The following is a 21,728-nucleotide window of genomic DNA, read 5'->3' as shown; positions in this document are numbered from 1 at the left end:
AAGAATTGGAAAAAAAATATAAGAAATATGCAGAAAGTGATAAAGATATAAAACTTGCAGAATGTGCTGAAAATATTAGAAAAATATATAACTCAAGTCCAAACAAGATAGACAGTTGTAAACTAGTCAAATAAAGATCCACTTCAGACATGTACGCCACATTTACACAAAATATAGTTTGAAAAACTAACTAAAAACACACACAAGCTGACAGACAATCAAATACAAGACAAAATGGCTGCCTATTCCCTTCTTAATCAGTCTTAGATCAATTATTTGCATTTGATTGATTTGCATATAATTTACATATAATTAGCATACAAATTAGAAGTGCCCACTAAAAAGTTAATAATTTTGCATACTGTCTGAACAGAAAGAGTGAATGATTTCTAACTACAACAAATATATAGAGTGAATAAAATGAAACAGTAAAAAGCTTTCAGCCATCTGTCATTTATAAATTAACTACATGGTACAAGTTCCCACATAATTGAAAAGCATAAGCATAGAAGATTTGAGTTTCTCAAATACAGGCAATGTAATTGCTTATTTGAAAAAAAAAGAGAACTTGGGTAGGAGTGAAAAAAAGCTAGAAATGACTGGATAGAGCTGGAAATTACTGGACAGAACTGGATTAAACTGGACAATGGGTATTATTAAACATCTGTCAGTGTATTTCTAGGTAAGTTACAGTAAGTCGTAATTTTGTAGCTTCTAACAGGGCATTTGCATCCAGCCATATTAGGAAATGCAAATTCCATATAAGGAATGATTAATGCAATATTTCCAATATTAATTCTTAAGATGAGGTATTGGGTACAGGAATGCAACTCATTGGTCATTCCTGTTGTACTTTCTGAGAGCATATTTTGGGATATTCTCATTATAACCGGATGTAACTGGATACAACCGGTTAAATCTGAACAGAATGATGGATACATACTGATAAACCCAAGGCATGTTTACATGAATAGTTTCCACACATGTAGTATTTATTATTTACAAGTCATAAAAACATAAGTGTGTTAGTTTGAACATTATTTAGAGAGTTGTAAAACCTGACAGAGTATCGGAAAATGGCAGGTGGCTGCAAGCACTAACATGATAAATCTATATTGCCAGTAATTGTAATAACAGAAAGAGCACAGCGAAAGTAGAAACTTTCTCACCTACCTAGGTTTGTCTAGAGTGTCACGTTAATATGGTTTGTTGGCATCTTTGGGCCTTTTTAGTTGTACTTTAAGTCGTTTCATCCCGATTTGAAAACCATTCATGGCTTGTATAGCACCCTGAGCACTGGCAGGGTTATCAAAACTTACAAAACCTACAAAATAGCGATAAAATGGTTAGAAAACAAATATCATGATTTTTACAAATGATATGTCATTCAGTTTATTTAAAATGTCGAAGGTTATTTATTGTCAGGTCAACAAACACATTCTGTATTGTAAAATATTTTATTTTTGCTTTGAGTTATTTTTGCTACATTTTTGCTACTTTTCAGTGTAACAAAATCCAGCGATTACACCCTTATTCCAATATTTTATATTCAATTCATCAAAAATCGAGTGAAAAAAAACTTCACGCAAAACAATGAAAAAGTATTTTTAGTGAAAATTAATTCCAGCTAAATTAAAGTAATTTACAGTATTTCAAGAAGCCAGTGCCATATAGGAGATGGATTGACTAGTTTAGTTATCAATCTTGAACTCACCAAAACATTTACTCTGATTGGTGGCTCTATCAACAAACACTTTAGAGCTGATGACGTTGCCAAATGGCATAAACATCTGCATCAACTCAGCATCACCGAACTCTTGAGGCAGATGATAAATAAAGAGGTTACATCCTTCTGGACCTGAAAAAAATATGAATCAGCAAATTAAAAAAAGCAAAATGGAAATAAGACAAAGGCAAGACAGAAAAGAGAAAGAACACTTGAGATATCATGTACACATTTCATATGGAAAATTAGACTGTGTGTGAATTCAGAAAACGTATCAAATTCATGCTAGAAAAAAACTTAACTTGGTCCTAGGATTACTTTTTAAGAGAATTGCATATTATTGTATTTGCAAACTTGTGTGTCATTTATGGTACATGTATATTTCAGAATTTACTGCTGAATTTTGTCGTATTACAATATAGCATAAAGTTAAATATAAAATATTTATCCAATATAAAATCCCAAATTATGTTTTAATTTTTCAAAATATGCATTTTATAATTGACAATTTGTTTGGTAAATTCGCTATTACAGTTTTTAACTCATGAATTTTCAAATATTTAAATGTATCATTCATTCTGTTATTTTTAGTATTGTATGCAAAATAAAGAACAACATATAAGGACGCTGATTAGAAACACAGAATTAATCATAACAATTCTCTATTTAGATTGAAGCTCATTTACACGTTGCTTATATTGGAATTCAATGTTGTACTTTCAGATTGAAATCGAATCAATTCATGATTTATGGCATCTTTTCAGAAAAAAAGATTTGGAAAATGACATTTATTGCTGGATTTGGTCATGTGATTTTGATTACAACAGCTATAATGTTTATTTAAAGTAATTATAATTAAAAATATAAAACCAGTCACAGGATATCATGACTAATGACCTTCATGTTCAATTATTAATGGCCAGTCACCATTAAATATTCAAAATGACATTTATAACTTATTTATTGTTTTTTTTGTGCTAAAGTGAAATCATCCATATGAAAAGTTTATTTTGACGCAGTGAAAGGTAGATAAAGTTTGGAATAATAGTTTGATGCAATGAAAGGTAGATATAGTTTGGAGTAATAGTTTGATGCAATGAAAGGTAGATATAGTTTGGAGTAATAGTTTGATGCAATGAAAGGTAGATATAGTTTGGAGTAATAGTTTGATGCAACGAAAGGTAGATATAGTTTGGAATAATAGTTTGATGCAACGAAAGGTAGATATAGTTTGGAATAATAGTTTGATGCAACGAAAGGTAGATATAGTTTGGAATAATAGTTTGATGCAATGAAAGGTAGATATAGTTTGGAATAATAGTTTGATGCAATGAAAGGTAGATATAGTTTGGAGTAATAGTTTGATGCAATGAAAGGTAGATATAGTTTGGAGTAATAGTTTGATGCAATGAAAGGTAGATATAGTTTGGAATAATAGTTTGATGCAATGAAAGGTAGATATAGTTTGGAGTAATAGTTTGATGCAATGAAAGGTAGATATAGTTTGGAGTAATAGTTTGATGCAATGAAAGGTAGATATAGTTTGGAGTAATAGTTTGATGCAATGAAAGGTAGATATAGTTTGGAGTAATAGTTTGATGCAATGAAAGGTAGATATAGTTTGGAGTAATAGTTTGATGCAATGAAAGGTAGATATAGTTTGGAGTAATAGTTTGATGCAATGAAAGGTAGATATAGTTTGGAATAATAGTTTGATGCAATGAAAGGTAGATATAGTTTGGAATAATAGTTTGATGCAACGAAAGGTAGATATAGTTTGGAATAATAGTTTGATGCAATGAAAGGTAGATATAGTTTGGAATAATAGTTTGATGCAATGAAAGGTAGATATAGTTTGGAATAATAGTTTGATGCAATGAAAGGTAGATATAGTTTGGAATAATAGTTTGATGCAACGAAAGGTAGATATAGTTTGGAATAATAGTTTGATGCAACGAAAGGTAGATATAGTTTGGAATAATAGTTTGATGCAATGAAAGGTAGATATAGTTTGGAATAATAGTTTGATGCAATGAAAGGTAGATATAGTTTGGAATAATAGTTTGATGCAATGAAAGGTAGATATAGTTTGGAATAATAGTTTGATGCAATGAAAGGTAGATATAGTTTGGAATAATAGTTTGATGCAATGAAAGGTAGATATAGTTTGGAATAATAGTTTGATGCAATGAAAGGTAGATATAGTTTAATGCAATGAAAGGTAGATATACTTTGGAAGAATAGTTTGATGCAATGAAAGGTAGATATAGTTTGGAATAATAGTTTGATGCAATGAAAGGTAGATATAGTTTGATGCAATGAAAGGTAGATATACTTTGGAAGAATAGTTTGATGCAATGAAAGGTAGATATAGTTTGGAATAATAGTTTGATGCAATGAAAGGTAGATATAGTTTGATGCAATGAAAGGTAGATATAGTTTGGAAGAATAGTTTGATGCAATGAAAGGTAGATATAGTTTGGAATAATAGTTTGATGCAATGAAAGGTAGATATAGTTTGGAATAATAGTTTGATGCAATGAAAGGTAGATATAGTTTGGAATAATAGTTTGATGCAATGAAAGGTAGATATAGTTTGGAATAATAGTTTGATGCAATGAACGGTATATATAGTTTAAAATAATAGTTTGATGCAATGAAAGGTATATATAGTTTGATGCAATGAAAGGTAGATATAGTTTAGAGTAATAGTTTGATGCAATGAAAGGTAGATATAGTTTAGAGTAATAGTTTGATGCAATGAAAGGTAGATATAGTTTGATGCAATGAAAGGTAGATATAGTTTGATGCAATGAAAGGTAGATATAGTTTGATGCAATGAAAGGTAGATATAGTTTAGAGTAATAGCATCTATCGTGATACTTGCATCATCACCTGACTAGCAAGGCATCCAATAGGAAGAAGAATAAAACGATAGTTACCGTAGTTACCTTCACGTTGTTGTGTTGGCATGGTGACATTGGACTGCTGAGTGAAAGCTTGAGTTAGCTGTCCATAGGCATTAGGATAGGTTGCTATAGAAACAAAAACAAAACATTTGTCAGCAAGTTTTAGTCATACATCAGATAAAAATCACATATGGGTAAAAAAAAATCAATTTTGAGTTTTGTAATATTTAAGTTGGTATGATAAATAAATCATATCAACAGTTTTATAATAATATAAAGAAAATTTACTGTTAATATGAGTAGCAAATTCAGTGTCAAAGAAATACTTGTTTATGTGAAATCAACAACATTAAGACATCTTAACTGTACAATAAGAGAAATTTTGAAAAAAATAAGCCACATCACTAGTAACTATGACAACCATAATTCCAATAAAATGACAGGATACATAAATTTAAATTATTATAATGTAACTGACAGCGATACCAGAAATGAAATTACGTAAATACAGTTTATACTTTGTATGACCATAAATTAATAAACTTCCACTAAATTATTTAATAATAAAAAGGGATGCAAACCAAACCAAACCAAACCACAAAGTGACATGCCACAGCACGAGTGGTGATCATTATTTTGGGGGGGACACCTAATCTAAGAGAGAGGTACAACCTATGTGGTTACCCGCGTATTGTTGCATTCCGGTGTAAGCTTGCTGTAATGGATCACCAGTCTGGTTACTGTGTGCTGAAAACAAAGCAAAAAATATTATGAATTAAAATAAAAATGTTAAACCTGGAAAATTACCTTCTGACATTTCTGGTGGTAAGGTAACTCATTCGAGGAACACAGAATTGTACCTCCTGGGATTGAATGGTATGGCCCATTCTGCACCCCTTAGGATTGAATGGTATGACCCATTCCATCTTAGCAAACCTTTTAATTGGTAATAAAGGTTGTAATTCCAATCCCTGAACTAAATCTCTTAATCTACGCAGGACATGCAATTAAGTAATTAGCTACAGTGATACTAAATCAGAACAAGACAACAACTTTGCAGGCTTCTTAGGGTAAAATGTTTTAACATTCACAACCCAGACACAGTATCGTCAATATTCAGATTATTCCACTTCAAATCTACTTAAAGAACTTTGTATTCTGTTCTTTTCTCGATCTAACTGAGTAAATAGGTGGTGTAAACACTGTCACTGACAGCTAAATGGCTTCTATCATCTCAGCAATTCCAACATTTTCATCTAATAGTCATTTGCCAGGCAAGGTGATGAGTCAGTTATTTGAGTCAGTCAGACCAGCTGCAACTTGTGATTGCAATACATTATAGTCTAATGATTGGCAGAATGTAATCATGTGACTGTAGCTCCTCTGAGAGGTTGCAATGCATGATGGGAGGTATGTAATGAACATTTTTTCAGTAAAACGAATATTGCAGTCTGCTTTAAGGAAAAAATCTGAAAAGGAATCGAGGGTAAAAAAGTTTGAATTTACCTAGTGACTCACCAGGATATTGGTGTAAGCCATTGGGGTAGACTGGTTCACCATTTTGTCCATTAGTCTGGGCGGCCATATTGTAACTAGGAATGGTAGGAGAAGGCATATTGGGAGTAGCACCATTCATTCCGCCCGGAGTTCCAGTACCTAGAATAAATAACAAAAATAACTCAGTATGGTTGCTAGGCAATGTGTTAAATAGTATATAATGCAGAAATGATAACAAAGAATTAGAGAAATTAATTTAATGACATTTATGCTTATAATTATCTACTAAATAATTATCTAGCCAAAAAATATGCCAAAGATACAGTGACATAAAAACAAAAGAAATATAGCATCTTCTGTTGAGAGCACCAATACAATTTGTACAGTTCAGTCAGAATCACTACAAAAGTTTGTAATTTTCAATTATTTGCATAACTACTAGATAAATTGCTTTTATGTAAATTTGATTCAAATGAACAGTAATAGATTCTGAAAGTCTTCAGGAAATTGCAAACATTTGACTGTGCTAGGGATTCACAGTGGACATTTGACTGTGCTAGGGATTCACAGTGGACATTTGACTATGCTAGGGATTCACAGTGGAAATTTGACTATGCTAGGGATTCACAGTGGAAATTTGACTATGCTAGGGATTCACAGTGGACATTTGACTATGCTAGGGATTCACAGTGGACATTTGACTGTGCTAGGGATTCACAGTGGACATTTGACTGCTAGGGATTCACAGTGGACATTTGACTGTGCTAGGGATTCACAGTGGACATTTGACTGTGCTAGGGATTCACAGTGGACATTTGACTATTCTAGGGATTCACAGTGGAAATTTGACTATGCTAGGGATTCACAGTGGACATTTGACTGTGCTAGGGATTCACAGTGGACATTTGACTGCTAGGGATTCACAGTGGACATTTGACTGCTAGGGATTCACAGTGGAAATTTGACTGTGCTAGGGATTCACAGTGGACATTTGACTGTGCTAGGGATTCACAGTGGACATTTGACTATGCTAGGGATTCACAGTGGACATTTGACTGTGCTAGGGATTCACAGTGGACATTTGACTGCTAGGGATTCACAGTGGACATTTGACTGCTAGGGATTCACAGTGGACATTTGACTGCTAGGGATTCACAGTGGAAATTTGACTGTGCTAGGGATTCACAGTGGACATTTGACTGTGCTAGGGATTCACAGTGGACATTTGACTGCTAGGGATTCACAGTGGACATTTGACTATGCTAGGGATTCACAGTGGACATTTGACTGTGCTAGGGATTCACAGTGGACATTTGACTATGCTAGGGATTCACAGTGGACATTTGACTGTGCTAGGGATTCACAGTGGACATTTCGACGTGCTACATTCACAGTGGACATTTTTATTCCTAGAGAATGCCCACATACATTTGTTTATAAAACAAAAATTGTAATTACTAACCGATCTCTGAGGTAGGGGTAATAGGAGGAGCAGAGAATCCATTAGCAGCAGCCACTGCGTTCATCTGCTGCATATGGGCAAGTGCTGCAGTCATAGGGTTGATATAGCCACCCTGGGCTGCTGCAGCAGCCATCAGAGCAGCCTGTTGCTGCATTATCTGTTGAGTATGTTGTGGCAGAAAAAAAAAGAAAAAATATCTACGGTTAATCCACAATAAAAACGAAAGCAGTTACATTAACACACACAAGAGGGCACACTACATGATGGGTAGGATAATATAACTTAACAAAGTACAGGTTTACAGGTCTGCTAACACATTTTAATTAATTCATAAATGAGTTTAATTATGCACAATACAGTAATTTAGAATATTGCAAATCTGGTGAAAAGACAATTTGTAATGATAATAAAATTTAAATGTCTAGAACAAATTAAAACTGAATAGACTTCTTTTCATCATCTACATATTTCAACACTAGAGGGCGACACAACAAAAGAGATCATAAAAAATTAAACTGCACTACCTGGGCATAAGCAGCAGCACCATAGGCACCAAACTGTGTAAGCGCCATGGGATTGAATAATCCTAGCGGCCCCGCCATTTGCTGCATTCTGCGTATCTGACGTTCTTTCTCGGTATCAGCAAACTTTACTACAATAGCGGATGATGCTCCCTGCTTGAATAACAAAATCAAATAAATCTAGTTATAGCATTTATTGGGTTTTGTTGTAAAACAATGTTTTTTGTTTTCTAATTTCAGATTGTAACATTAAACAAAAAATGGCAATACATATTAAACACGATTTGACGTCAGTTCCATCCTGTAAACTGTAAATCGTTTTCACAGAGGACACATAGGAAACAATAGAATGCATAATTCTTTCTTTGTTGACATGTATGAAATGCATTATATACTGCACATTACTGCCTCAGACAGGTTTAACAGTAGGAGAAGAATCCATCATAGCAAATAAAACTTGACTCACTGGCAATGTTCTACTACCATTGATGTTATTAATGGCCGCTAGCGCTTCTTGTTTGGAGCCAAACTTGACAAATGCACAACCTGTGGAGATACAAAGTAGAGAAGGTCATGGTATGATGAAAATACACCACATCATTCACCGGATACCATGTAAGCCATCAATGATATTGATGCTCCCAGCATGCACTGCTGTTGTATATCATCTTCAGCAAGCATGTGTGGTGAATCAAACTTTTAGCCCTAATTTGCCCCCTATCTTAGTAGTTATTTGAACCACAAAGAACACCCTAGCATGGTAGTAATTAAGACTACAAAGCACCCAAACTTGGAAGGTGTTCACTTAAAGAACACTCTATCATGGTATTAATTGTTACAGCAAAGCACACAATTTTGGTTATCATATATGCAAGTACATCTGAATACTTAAATATAATTTAAAGATAGAAAGAGCTTCAAAGGGCAACATGTCAACATCTACATTTGTACCAAGACAAACTACATGGAATTCAGCCCTTTGGCTGCTGTACGTTAATAAAGTCTAGAATATTTTTTAGAAATCTAATAACCTACAAACACTTAGCACCAAAGTGCTATTAGATGTAATTTCAGCTTTCAGCTCCTTCATCTGTGACAATGGTTCCAAGTATGATGACAGTAAATAGGGTAATATTGGCTGAGCTAGCTAGCGGCAACCACAAGTACAGTCGCAAAGTGATGTCACAATAATATTGAGCGACAAGAAAGTTGGGGACTATGAAGAACACAGAAAATATTCAAATACGGAACATAGATGAGAAAATGTGAATGAAGTAAAGTTTTATTTCAAGTTTCATCTTTATATTATTTTTTTGCTACATCTCTACACTAATATGTAACCAATATTTATTTTATTATCTTTTTGGGTAAATTTGTTTTTATGTAAAGCTATAACAACAAAAAATATATTCTTTCCAAGAATATGCAATTAAATTCTGACCCATAATCATTACTCTCAATCTATTATTAAAATGTATTTCACTAAAACATAATGTGTGGGACTCACAATGTTGGCAAGTATGTAGCAATATACAGTGTGGAAATAAATGTTGATAACATGTGAGGAGATGTTAAAAAAAGTGAGAAGGTGGAACAATTATTTTTCAAAAAAAAGACATCACACATGGTATATAAACTAAATGCCATGTTATCCGAGACGTAAAAATGATTAATACATTTTACTATCAGGAAACTATAGTATTTGTATCTAGTATTTATAATTTATGGGATTGTATTTATGGGGATAAAAAATGAGATGAGAAAACAACCAACAATGTGACAACTACAGAGATGTTGAGACAGAGAAGATGTAGAGACAATGTCATGATAGATATACAACTATTATCACCTGACTGAGCATGTAACTGTCAACAGCAAAGTCTTTATTTAATATATATAACCCTCCTGGGAAGACAATGTGTGACATTTTAACGATAATTACACATCAATTGTCATGGAAACCATCACCAGGGAAAAGAACAAAATTCTAAAACATCAATTCTACTAGAAAAATTTGTTTTTTTCCAGGAAAGTTTATTTCGTTAATGGCTATCTGTGTTTTGATTACACATGTACATGTATTCCTAAAACATCTAAACGAAATATTAGATTAAATTAATTTATGTGAAACACGTCTCTGAATATCAAATTTTATCATAAGAAGGTTGTCTTTTGTTTTCTCACAATGGTTTGAATAAACACATTGCTATCATCTTAAATAATTAATATTTTATACCCAAATTGCTCATTAAAATAACACTTCATTGTTATAACGATGCTTTTATAATTATTAATATTTGCATAAATAATTTTAGAAAAATGTATTCAATGTTTACTTCAGTTAGCTAAGTAAGGCCGACACTATAGAAACCTGTATGGTCATTTAACAGGTTTATATAGGACATGTTAATATTGTTTCAAAAGAGAATTGCTCAAACGTCACCAAAAAGTTTGAATAATTCAAACAAGTTTGCACTAACAAAAATGTAAACAATCTTTCGATTTGCAACAGGGTGTTTGCAAGCAACGGGGAAAGTCTTATGTTTCCCAGGAAAAATTTCATTGGTATACAATTTCACGTTCGTCCCTGTCTCGCAAAGATTTGTCTTCTATGTAATTTAAGTACTGTGATCTCGCCTTTAGCGAGTAAAGTTACGACTGCCTGAAATGTGACTAAAATAATAAATTGCAACTTATTTTATTCATAGTTTTGGTGATCGAACCAAATTTTAGATTTGAACTGAATCATATGACAAGTTCATAGTAACAAATTTGAATGACATTGGATTGCAGTGATGTCTTATTTGTTGTGTGTAACATCAGTAACATATAACTGATCCAATGACAGCTTTCAATCAGATGTATAGCTCTAATGACGGCCATTTTGTTTATGGACTAACCATGAATAATGGTTATACTTTTGCAAAGCATTCTTCGCAGAATTGTGTCTAAGAGATCACTTCCATCTTAAGATACAGTGAACCAAATATGTTACATTAATACTGCCAGTATTAATCAAGATATCCTGGTTGCTAAGGAAAGTAACCAATTGATGCACTCTTTTATACCATTCGGTGAGACAGATTACAGAATTGTTGATATCCAATCAGAATGTCTAGCAAACACATTAATTATTTCTTCAGTAAAGAAATCAATAAGTTGCCTGAAGAAAATTTTTTTTTTTTTATCTGAAGACACAGTTTACTCTGCTCTGGTTTTATAAAGAACAGAGTTGTAACTTTATTGTTAATAAAATTTGGTTAACAGAATTTATCTATAAAAAGGTTAAAATAGTGGCATATCTACATATAACAGTGATGGGAATTAAATCACAACAAAAATGGCTATGCTGATATTTTAATAGCATTTTATGATCACATAAATTAGAATCATAAATTCAATTATGATTTATGACTAAATATTCATATAAAATTTTAAAACTGAAAACAAAAAATTACTTCTAAATGGAGATGGTTGTTGTTGGTACCACACCTTTGCTGACCAGTTAGGAAAGAAAATTGTATGTTCGTTTAAAAAAACACCCCATTCCCCTAAGATTACACATACCTTTGCTGACCCCATCAGGACCACGTAAAATCGTACATTCCTCTATTTTTCCAAAAGGTTGAAATATTGCACGTACATCGTCTTCTGTCATCTGCTTGTTCAGCATTCCAACAAAAAGTTTTCTGTCCTCTGAATAAGATGAGATAAACATACACTCACATTTTAAATATTTAAAAAAAAATGTATGATCATTTTTAATGCTTTGATAAACAAATCACAACACTATATGGTAATGCTATGAAGAGCCCTGTGTGTACTAAACTTCACACAAGATTAACTGTTTCTTAATTAATTATCTTTAATGAGTTTAATTGATCTATTTTTTTTACATCCTGCTAATGGATCATCATAAGCTGATAGTACTTCGAGACTATAGTCTATCAATTAGCCAATTAATTTATCTAGATAATTAATCTTTAAATAATTAATCTGCTTAATTGTTCTAGTTACGCAAGCATAACTAGGTTGATAGAATTAGCTTGAAATCGTAGATTTTCAAAATGACAACTATGAGTACAAGCATGTAGAGTGGACTGCTTACATGCTTATGCTAATTGGAACATCATGAATATTCATGAGATATTTAACTATGCAAATCAGAATATTATGAATATTCATGATAATGCACTGTCTTTAAGCAATTTAAATATCATGAATAATGTCTTATCTCTAGAGGGATTCTTCATCATGAACAAATAAAATCTACCAAGACTGAAATACAATGATTCAACAGTGAATCACAACAATGTCAGTTTATGAGTAATTTTCACTGCAGTCTAGTATGCTAGGCATTAAAGCTTTATGGAAATTGCGTATGTAATCTGATTAATCAGTCGGTACCTGCATGTTAACCAGCAATTCAAAACCATATGCTCTCCCTCGCCTATATAAACAAACCATGCCATTATTGTACAAGACCAACTACATTACACTGTAATAGTATATTTAACTAAATGACTTTTATTAATATTACTATACAAGTTATTGTGTAATGGATTATAACAGCAGATGGTAGCACTCGTACTGTGTTTATTTTGGTTTTTCTGCACCATTACTACTCTCAAATGGCAATCATAAAACGCAATCCAACACAACAGGTGGCACCAGATATGAGAGAACTCAAATCTCAATGTATTATTTATAGCCCTATGATATGAAATATGACAATGTGTTATAATAATAGCAACACGAGACTTACACATCTGTTGCCAACTAGACTATACCATTGTATGTGATAGTGACATAGCTCAGCACTGAGGGACAGTTTGGGCAGGATGGTTTTAATTGGATTCATGGAAATGCTTTCTCAAAAGTTGAGTTGCTAGATTTTACATGTGCATTTGAATTAAAGGATCTGCCCTATAATATAATATGCCCTCGGCTAAGTATTTCATGACAAAAAGCAATATCATCAAACCAATTTATTATTTTTATTTTTCAAAAATACTGAGATATGGTTCAGTTTAATACTATTGTAACTTTATATGTGATTTATGTTACTGGACCAAACCATTTTAATATAGGGGTGGAATAAAATTGAGCAGAATGTTACTAGTAATTCATTTTGAAAAGTGATTTAGTTCTTTTGTTAGTTATTTATCAATTATTTATTAGATATATTGAAATGATAAGAAAAATCAATATTGGAAGCACATCTATTGATAGGAAATACAGTTTGACAAAGAGAAAGCAAAGAAATGCGGCAAATCATAGTTAACATTCTGAAAGTCAAAACAATGGAAAATAATAAAAATTTGGATCACATGAACAATTAAAATGTCATGACTCGCTGATTATTGCATTCTCTGTTTCTGTTAATAAATGTTTCACACAGAGATAAAACTGAATAGAATTATTTTTTATTTCAACAACAAAAATATTTTGAACTATCAATATCAGCTGTTAAACCTTTCAGTTTCTAATTCCATATTTCTGTGTTGATTTATAGATTATGACTTGTTATTCTATAGAATATTCAAACAAAAGCATATTTCCTAGAAGAACTTCAGCCCTAAAGAGATGTGTCTGTTGTATCGATGTCCTTTACAAAAATCCCCTGCTACAATCTGACAATTTTTTAAAGAATTTCTGGGGATCTGATTAGATAATTCAAGAATCAGATCATAATCTCATTTTTCACCTCAACTTTCAAACAAATGTCTAATGAGATTCTCACTCAGATATTCATCGTTGACATTTTTATCAGATTATCAGATTTGTTCTGAGCAAGAATTTTGAGGAATATTTTGTGATGGAAGTGAAAACCATGGCAACAAACATGCAGAATATCAGTCATGTACGTTTTCATTATACAAGATTTACAATTTGCATATTATAAAGGCCGCCAGACATTTAGAGCATGAATTCAGTGCACAGGACAATTTTATTGTCAATTTTCAAAAGTCAAGCAAGTTCATTAGCTTGTAGCCAAGTAATAACATCAACATTAATGGCAGTTTTATTACTTTTTGGTACTCAGTTTAACCAAGAAATAAGTACTGCTAACACGGCCATGAACAAATTTAGTTTCATTTTAAAGATTTAGTCTCAGTATTGATTTTATTCATGCTTGGCTTTACTTTATTATTCTATATAGAATACATGAAATAACACAAAGGAATACAACAAGAGCACAGGTGGACTTAAACCCAGTACAATGACGTCAATTATCGGTTTGACCTTGGAAGGGTGTGTGTTGCTTGCCATCCTACCATTGCACAACTCCCTCAAAAACAGACTACATGATTAATGAACTCGTACTGAATAATCAGATCTAACACAGTGGGATGATTAACTAGCATTTGTCTCACAATTTATTTGGGAACTCCTGTATTAATTCTACAATCAGGGAAACATTTTCATGAGTTCAATTGAGAATTGTTTTTAGACAGATGGAGTCAGAAAGGTCTTCATAAAATTTACATAGTTTTTCTGAACATTATCAAATCATGTGAACATCTTACAGCAAAGTATAACACTCCACAGCAAATGTTATATCAATACGGTACTAGATATTCACCTCTATTTTGACCAAAATTCACAAACCTGGACTTTTGTCTTAAAGATCTATACAAATGATAAGATGTTCCAAAAAAAACGATGGTCACGGAATCCAAACAGATGCACCAACACTGATGCTGTAGCATAGCAACCAGAAAACCTTCATACTGCCAACAAAGTTCTCATTCACAAGAAGCAATGTACGCGTAAAAAAAATAATGAAGAGACATTGCCATGGTGACAAACACATCCAATTCTGAAGATTTCTTTAAACTAGTTCTTGATAAGAGGAATGACTGTTATAAATTGCATTTTACTGTTAAAGAATTTTCACACGTTCGCTAAAAAAAAATATACGACTGCAATAACCATTTGACATGCGCTCTCATACATCGTCTTCAATTCCTTATTTGAAAGTGAGTGACTTAGAATCAACATACAAATTTAACCTACAGTTCAAAGCTTTTGTTAATTCAGAGCTTTTTTCATCTTGATTTCATTCAGTTTAATGCAAAATTAGAACAACCTCTTTTTGTGCAGTTTTCCTGTGCAGTTCACACAGCTATTTTTAAATAAATTCAGTTCTTAATGAAAATAAATACAGCCTGTACGAACTGAGATTAAATTCCTCTAGTGGTCACACTGCACATTAACAACAGCAGAGGAAACTTCAACAAGAGACAGGTATTGCCACCAATATTGTAATGATGTCATCAAATCGTAAATGTACAGACACATCTAACGTGTTAAATTTGTAGATGGGTTTCACAAAGCACCGCTACGGTAATGAAGTGCAAGACATAATCACCAAACTCATTTCGATGAAAGTAAAATTTACTATTCCACAAAACTCCTAACTTAATGTGATTTTTCTTTCATTTCGGTTTTCGTTCATCAAATTGATGGAATTCATTTGTTTAACACGTGTGACAAACGTGTCTGACGATTCTAGTCGCTTTAATGTCTGCAATAAGTCAACACTGTGCCAAAAATTTAACTCATCAACACAAATTCTTTATGTTCCTTTTTTGTCACAATATAACTGCCTATTTTAATTTACCACACTATTAGACCCTAAGTGTCACTGATATATTAGACTGGGACTGATTCATAAACTGTCCATTTTAACTCCATAACTGGAAATTACAGATAGAAAAAATATGAATCATGATATAGTACATAAATGTCTACACACAGCATCAATAGTTTGATAACCATGGCAATTAAAAACTGATGGAGTATACAAAATGCATCTGCAGTATTGTATATATGGCCTTTCGTCTTGGTATACCAATATAAGGTCTAAATTCACCCACTATCTGATTAAGGTACTGACAAATCAGATTAGAACAGACACTCAAGTAATTGGCTTTCTGTAGCAGATTAGAATTAGCTTTCAGACAAATGAAAATGTAGAAAAAATAATGACATTTCACAATACAATTTGAAATGCATGTATACAGTATGCAAGAAGCAGGACTGTGGATCACTATGCAATAACCTAGATGGCGAGTTAGTTTCCAAGAACCAAGATGGCAGGTCAATAAGCTTGCAAGTAGACATAAAAACAAGCAGCCTCTCGGCTGAGATAGCTCCGCTGTTAGCAATGCACATTTCAATTAAAGAACAGAAGATATCATTAGAAAATGAACAATATGCATAGTATCAATGCAATGGGACTTGCTGTTTTCAACAAGAATTCAAAAATATCATTTTTCACCAAAAATATTCACCAAAATTAGAAAATTAAAGATATCATCATGAAATGAACAAATTTGAGAATGGTCCACATGTAGTACCTATATATGTAATATCAAAGCAATTGGACTTGCGGTTTTTAACAAGTCGAAAATATCACTTTTTACCAAAAATGACAAAAATATTCACCAAAATTAGAGAATTGAAGATATGATCGTTAAATGAACAAATCTGAGAGAGGTCTACCCAAGGTACATATACACAAATATCAAAGCATTCAGGCTTGTAGTTTTCAAGAAGAAGTCGAATAAGTAAAACATTGACACGGACGACAGACGACGGACGACAGACAATCACTCATATGATAAGCTCCGCTCGACAAAGTCGACAGCGGAGCTAAAAACTGGTAATTCAGTATCAAAGGTCTAATTATGTCACATGTTTAAAGGATAAAATCAATGGAGCTGCAGATATCATATACAAGGTTTACAGAAAAAGACAACATTTCCACACATCTAAAAAAAAATTTAGGAAATTAGAAGGATTACAGACAGAAGATGCAAAAGCCTATGACAACTTTGATGATTTCCTTAACGATGTAATACAAATAAAGCATTAACTGACTGATAAAAGAAACTACAAAAGCTGCTACTCAAAAGCTGCATCTTTCAAAATCACAGTCAGATTATGGATAGAAGAATAGAATTACCAATAAGAAAGGCTTTGAGGAGTTAGTTGCCATGGTATTTTTTATTTCTTTTTCCAAAAAATATAGAAGGAACTTAAAGGAAAAAAATCTTATAGGAAAAATAGATGATTTTATATAAACTTTTAGTATGAAGGAATGGCACAATAAATTTATATTTTTAAGGGATATATTGTCATGACAACATCATCCCTACTGCATGATTTCAATGTGCCAACAATACATTGAGTTTTAATAAAACACAGTCATGCAATACATATTGCAGCATACAAGTGTGTAAATATGACACATTTAGTTTGTGAATGGTGGGCTATATAGCTGCCTAGTGACAACAAAGATGGTGGTCTATAGCTGCCTAGTGACAACAAAGATGGTGGTCTATAGCTGCCTAGTGACAAAAAAGATGGTGGTCTATAGCTGCCTAGTGACAACAAAGATGGTGGTCTATAGCTGCCGAGTGACAACAAAGATGGTGGTCTATAGCTGCCGAGTGACAACAAAGATGGTGGTCTATAGCTGCCTAGTGACAACAAAGATGGTGGTCTATAGCTGCCGAGTGACAACAAAGATGGTGGTCTATAGCTGCCGAGTGACAACAAAGATGGTGGGCTATATAGCTGCCTAGTGACAGCAAAGATGATGGTCTATAGCTGCCTAGTGACAACAAAGATGGTGGTCTATAGCTGCCTAATGACAACAACGATGGTGGCCTATGCCTGCCTGGTGACAAAAAAGATGGTGGTCCATGCCTCCTTGGTAACAACAAAGATGTCGGCCTATGTCTATGGCAACCCAGATGATAAACTGAGGGTATCAGGTGTAAAATATCTGAATCCCAGTGAGTAGGATCAAATTATTTGCCATCAATTTACATAGTACATGTAACAACAGTCACCTCGCCAGGGTTTGTGCATTACTAAATTCCAATAAGACTACACAAGATTCATTAGGCTTAGTCCCTGCATATACAAAATACACTGAAGATTTATTATACAATCCCACTGGATCTTCACATCTCCCCATCCTCCACCACACCTTAATTGAATTCCATTACCTTCAAATTATAGAAACCTAACACTATGACATGATAGTTTTGTCAGGTCACAAGAATTCTACCGAGATTACTCCCAATAGAGTCTGCAATGCTGATCAATAATACTGATATTCAAACATAAATATTTCAGATATACATGGAGAGAGGAAAAGAGAAAGACTCCATTTTCTAGACATCAGTACTGAATATTTCAAATAAATACATTGTTATTTTTATAATGTTGAAGATCCAGGGCTGGAATGTGCTTCTGTATTGCCATAGTAATACAGTTAATGTTAAATCCTACCGGTATACATGTATGTGAAACAGTTGTGTACCTGTAGTACCGGTAGACTGAACTTAAATTGAAATTTGGCTATATTTGACAAACCCAAGATTCAACAGATGGTGGGGACAAACCTCTTTGTCAATCCTTACAAGTAAATGACAACATTTTAGTGATTTGGCGCATGATTAGTCTGAAAATCAGCCCACAAAAGTACACGATGTAATGAGATAATGGCTTACAGTTCCAGGCCAAGGTCATGCAGTGTAAGTTTCACATAAATTGGTTTATTTTGTTCATGATAATTGAGTAATGATTTGTACATACTCAACAACATAGCTCAGAAATTCTGGAGGTGAACTTCAATTGTCGTGACATTTTAATATAACCTGAAGCTAATCTAGTGATAAGAAACAGTTCAAGTTAATTTATAATCAAATATGTATGTTTTTAAAGAAGCTTCCTGGGAGGAGATTCTAAAATATTTACATTTCAGTTCTCTTGCAAAAAATAATAAAAGCCCATTCATTGTGAAATGGTATTTGCTATTTGAATGAAACACATTTCTTTATTTATTAATGGATAGAAAATACCATAAAATATTAACCCTTTGAATGCCAAAGTCATCTTTAGGCACCATCCACAAAATGGTCTCCTTTTTCCCACAAAATTTATCAAAAACTAAAAACAATGGCCTATTTTGATTGTTTGGAATAAAACTGAAATTGAATTTAGTAAATATGAAAACAGTTTACCCAAATTTTAGCGAAAAAAAAGTTATAGATATATAGTTATAGATAAAAGATATTTATAGGTTCAAATAGAAGACATATTTACTTGAATATGATACACAAATGGTCAAAGATCTCAATGAAATGATAAAGGTCACTGAATAATGGTGAGATAGTAAAACTGTACTTGACTAAATGACTGATTTCAATGTGTATTTTTGATAGGTCCCTGATGAATAATCTCATCTATGCAGTGATTTGGGAATAGCAATGTGAACTTGGAAGTCTAAGAATTCACCAACTGCCACTGATTTCCCAGTGGGATTGGAATACATGTCCCACAAACACATAAGGTAGTTAAATTAGTGAAATGACAGTGAACTACAACTGCAATATTAGACTAAAATGACAGTGTCAACAGCAGTAATGAATAAAAAGCACCTACCGGTATGTGTGACAGAAGAGTCTAACTCCACCGAACAGGTGGTTGATGTGGGCATCCAATGTGAGATGGCAGTCTGACTCTACTGAGTGAACTAAACAGGTGGTTGATGTGGGCATCCAATGTGAGATGGTAGTCTGACTCTACTGAGTGAACTAAACAGGTGGTTGATGTAGGCATCCAATGTGAGATGGTAGTCTGACTCTACTGAGTGAACTAAACAGGTGGTTGATGTGGGCATCCAATGTGAGATGGTAGTCTAACTATACTGAGTGAACTAAACAGGCAGTTGATGTGGGCATCCAATGTGAGATGGTAGTCTGACTCTACTGAGTGAACTAAACAGGTGGTTGATGCGGGCATCCAATGTGAGATGGTAGTCTGACTCTACTGAGTGAACTAAACAGGTGGTTAATGTGGTATCCAATGTGAGATGGTAGTCTGACTCTACTGAGTGAACTAAACAGGTGGTTGATGTGGGCATCCAATGTGAGATGGTAGTCTGACTCTACTGAGTGAACTAAACAGGTGGTTGATGTGGGCATCCAATGTGAGATGGTAGTCTGACTCTACGGAGTGAGCTAAACAGGTGGTTGATTTGGGCATCCAATGTGTGGTGGCAGTCTGACTCTACTGAGTGAGCTAAACAGGTGGTTGATGTGGGCATCCAATGTGAGATGGTAGTCTAACTCTACTGAGTGAACTAAATAGGTGGTTGATGTGGGCATCCAATGTGTGGTGGCAGTCTGACTCTACTGAGTGAACTAAACAGGTGGTTGATGTGGGCATCCAATGTGAGATGGTAGTCTGACTCTACTGAGTGAACTAAACAGGTGGTTGATGTGGGCATCCAATGTGAGATGGTAGTCTGACTCTACTGAGTGAACTAAACAGGTGGTTGATTTGGGCATCCAATGTGTGGTGGCAGTCTGACTCTACTGAATGAACTAAAGGTGGTTGATGTGGGCATTCAATGTGTGGTGGCAGTCTGACTCCACTGAAGGAATTAAACAGGTGGTTGATGTGGGCATTCAATGTGAGATGGTAGTCTGACTCTACTGAGTGAGCTAAACAGGTGGTTGATGTGGGCATCCAATGTGAGATGGTAGTCTGACTCTACTGAGTGAACTAAACAGGTGGTTGATTTGGGCATCCAATGTGTGGTGGCAGTCTGACTCTACTGAATGAACTAAAGGTGGTTGATGTGGGCATTCAATGTGTGGTGGCAGTATGACTCTACTGAAGGAATTAAACAGGTGGTTGATGTGGGCATTCAATGTGTGGTGGCAGTCTGACTGAATTTAACAGTGATGAAATGTCCAAATCTGGATACATGAATAATCTTTCATTTCATTCCACTCCATTTTCAGGGTATATTTTCCTTATCACACAAACTAACATCAAAAGTGCATTAAATTCCACAAAAATATCTGCATAACAAGGCATATACAAGGATATACAGTGGCCAAAAAGTAGCAATGAGTTGTGAACAAAAATATAAACACATGGCAAATTGAAAACCTCAACAGGCGATGGTGTTAAAAATGTATCAAACCTTATCACAGTATGCCTTTTTGTATGCATTATGTTCATATGGATGTTTATACACTACTGGGTCCCAACTCATGTTGAAGACACCCACACAGTCAGACTAAATATTGGTGTTCTCCAGAGTCAAACTCTAACTATCCGGTGTACGGTAAACAAGACAAAATAAAACTTGCATGCCGCCATCATATTGATGATTTTTAATAACGATGACAGGTTGGGGAGAGAAATACAAATCTTCCAACTGCCATGGGAGAAACCATCAAAGATATAGTCTAGTGAGCAAAGACAGCTCTGTAGACTTTACAAGGCAAACAATGTTCAGTCATCCAATGGTTCTTAGCATACATAAATCAATCAAGACTATTTATGTGTACCAGAAATTAAGATCTTTCTTTTTAATTATCTGCCATGGCCTAACATAATCAAAATGATTCACAATCTAAAACAGGAAGGTGTCAATCCCTTGGACCTGCACCAATGCATTATGGGATAACCATGTATATTTACAGTTTTATTGTTCTTATTTACTAGATAATTTATAATCTTGTGAAAAAATTCACTAAATTATTCTTCAAATTATGTTCAAAATATTAACTTAA

At 33.6% G+C, this 21,728-nt stretch overlaps 1 protein-coding gene across 2 annotated transcripts in view; it reads right to left on the bottom strand.

The window, feature by feature from the left end:
* The window catches only part of LOC100313565 (bruno-like protein), a 92,851-nt gene that overhangs the window by 10,810 nt on the left and 60,313 nt on the right, over positions 1–21,728 (bottom strand). Inside the window, 9 exon segments of one of the 2 annotated variants that reach the window (NM_001168038.1) lie at positions 1,174–1,324; positions 1,715–1,858; positions 4,678–4,761; positions 5,320–5,382; positions 6,154–6,291; positions 7,595–7,769; positions 8,119–8,271; positions 8,582–8,661; positions 11,683–11,811. In NM_001168038.1, the coding sequence (NP_001161510.1) occupies positions 1,197–1,324; positions 1,715–1,858; positions 4,678–4,761; positions 5,320–5,382; positions 6,154–6,291; positions 7,595–7,769; positions 8,119–8,271; positions 8,582–8,661; positions 11,683–11,811 (1,094 nt within the window). In that variant the 3' untranslated portion in view covers positions 1,174–1,196. 2 annotated transcript variants of the gene reach the window in all.

The sequence above is a fragment of the Saccoglossus kowalevskii genome, chromosome 21 (assembly GCF_978046115.1).
Source record: "Saccoglossus kowalevskii chromosome 21, keSacKowa6.1, whole genome shotgun sequence".
Lineage (NCBI taxonomy): Eukaryota > Metazoa > Hemichordata > Enteropneusta > Harrimaniidae > Saccoglossus > Saccoglossus kowalevskii.
The sequence above is the reverse complement of the archived record's forward strand: the minus strand, read 5'-3'. Positions and strand labels throughout refer to the sequence as shown.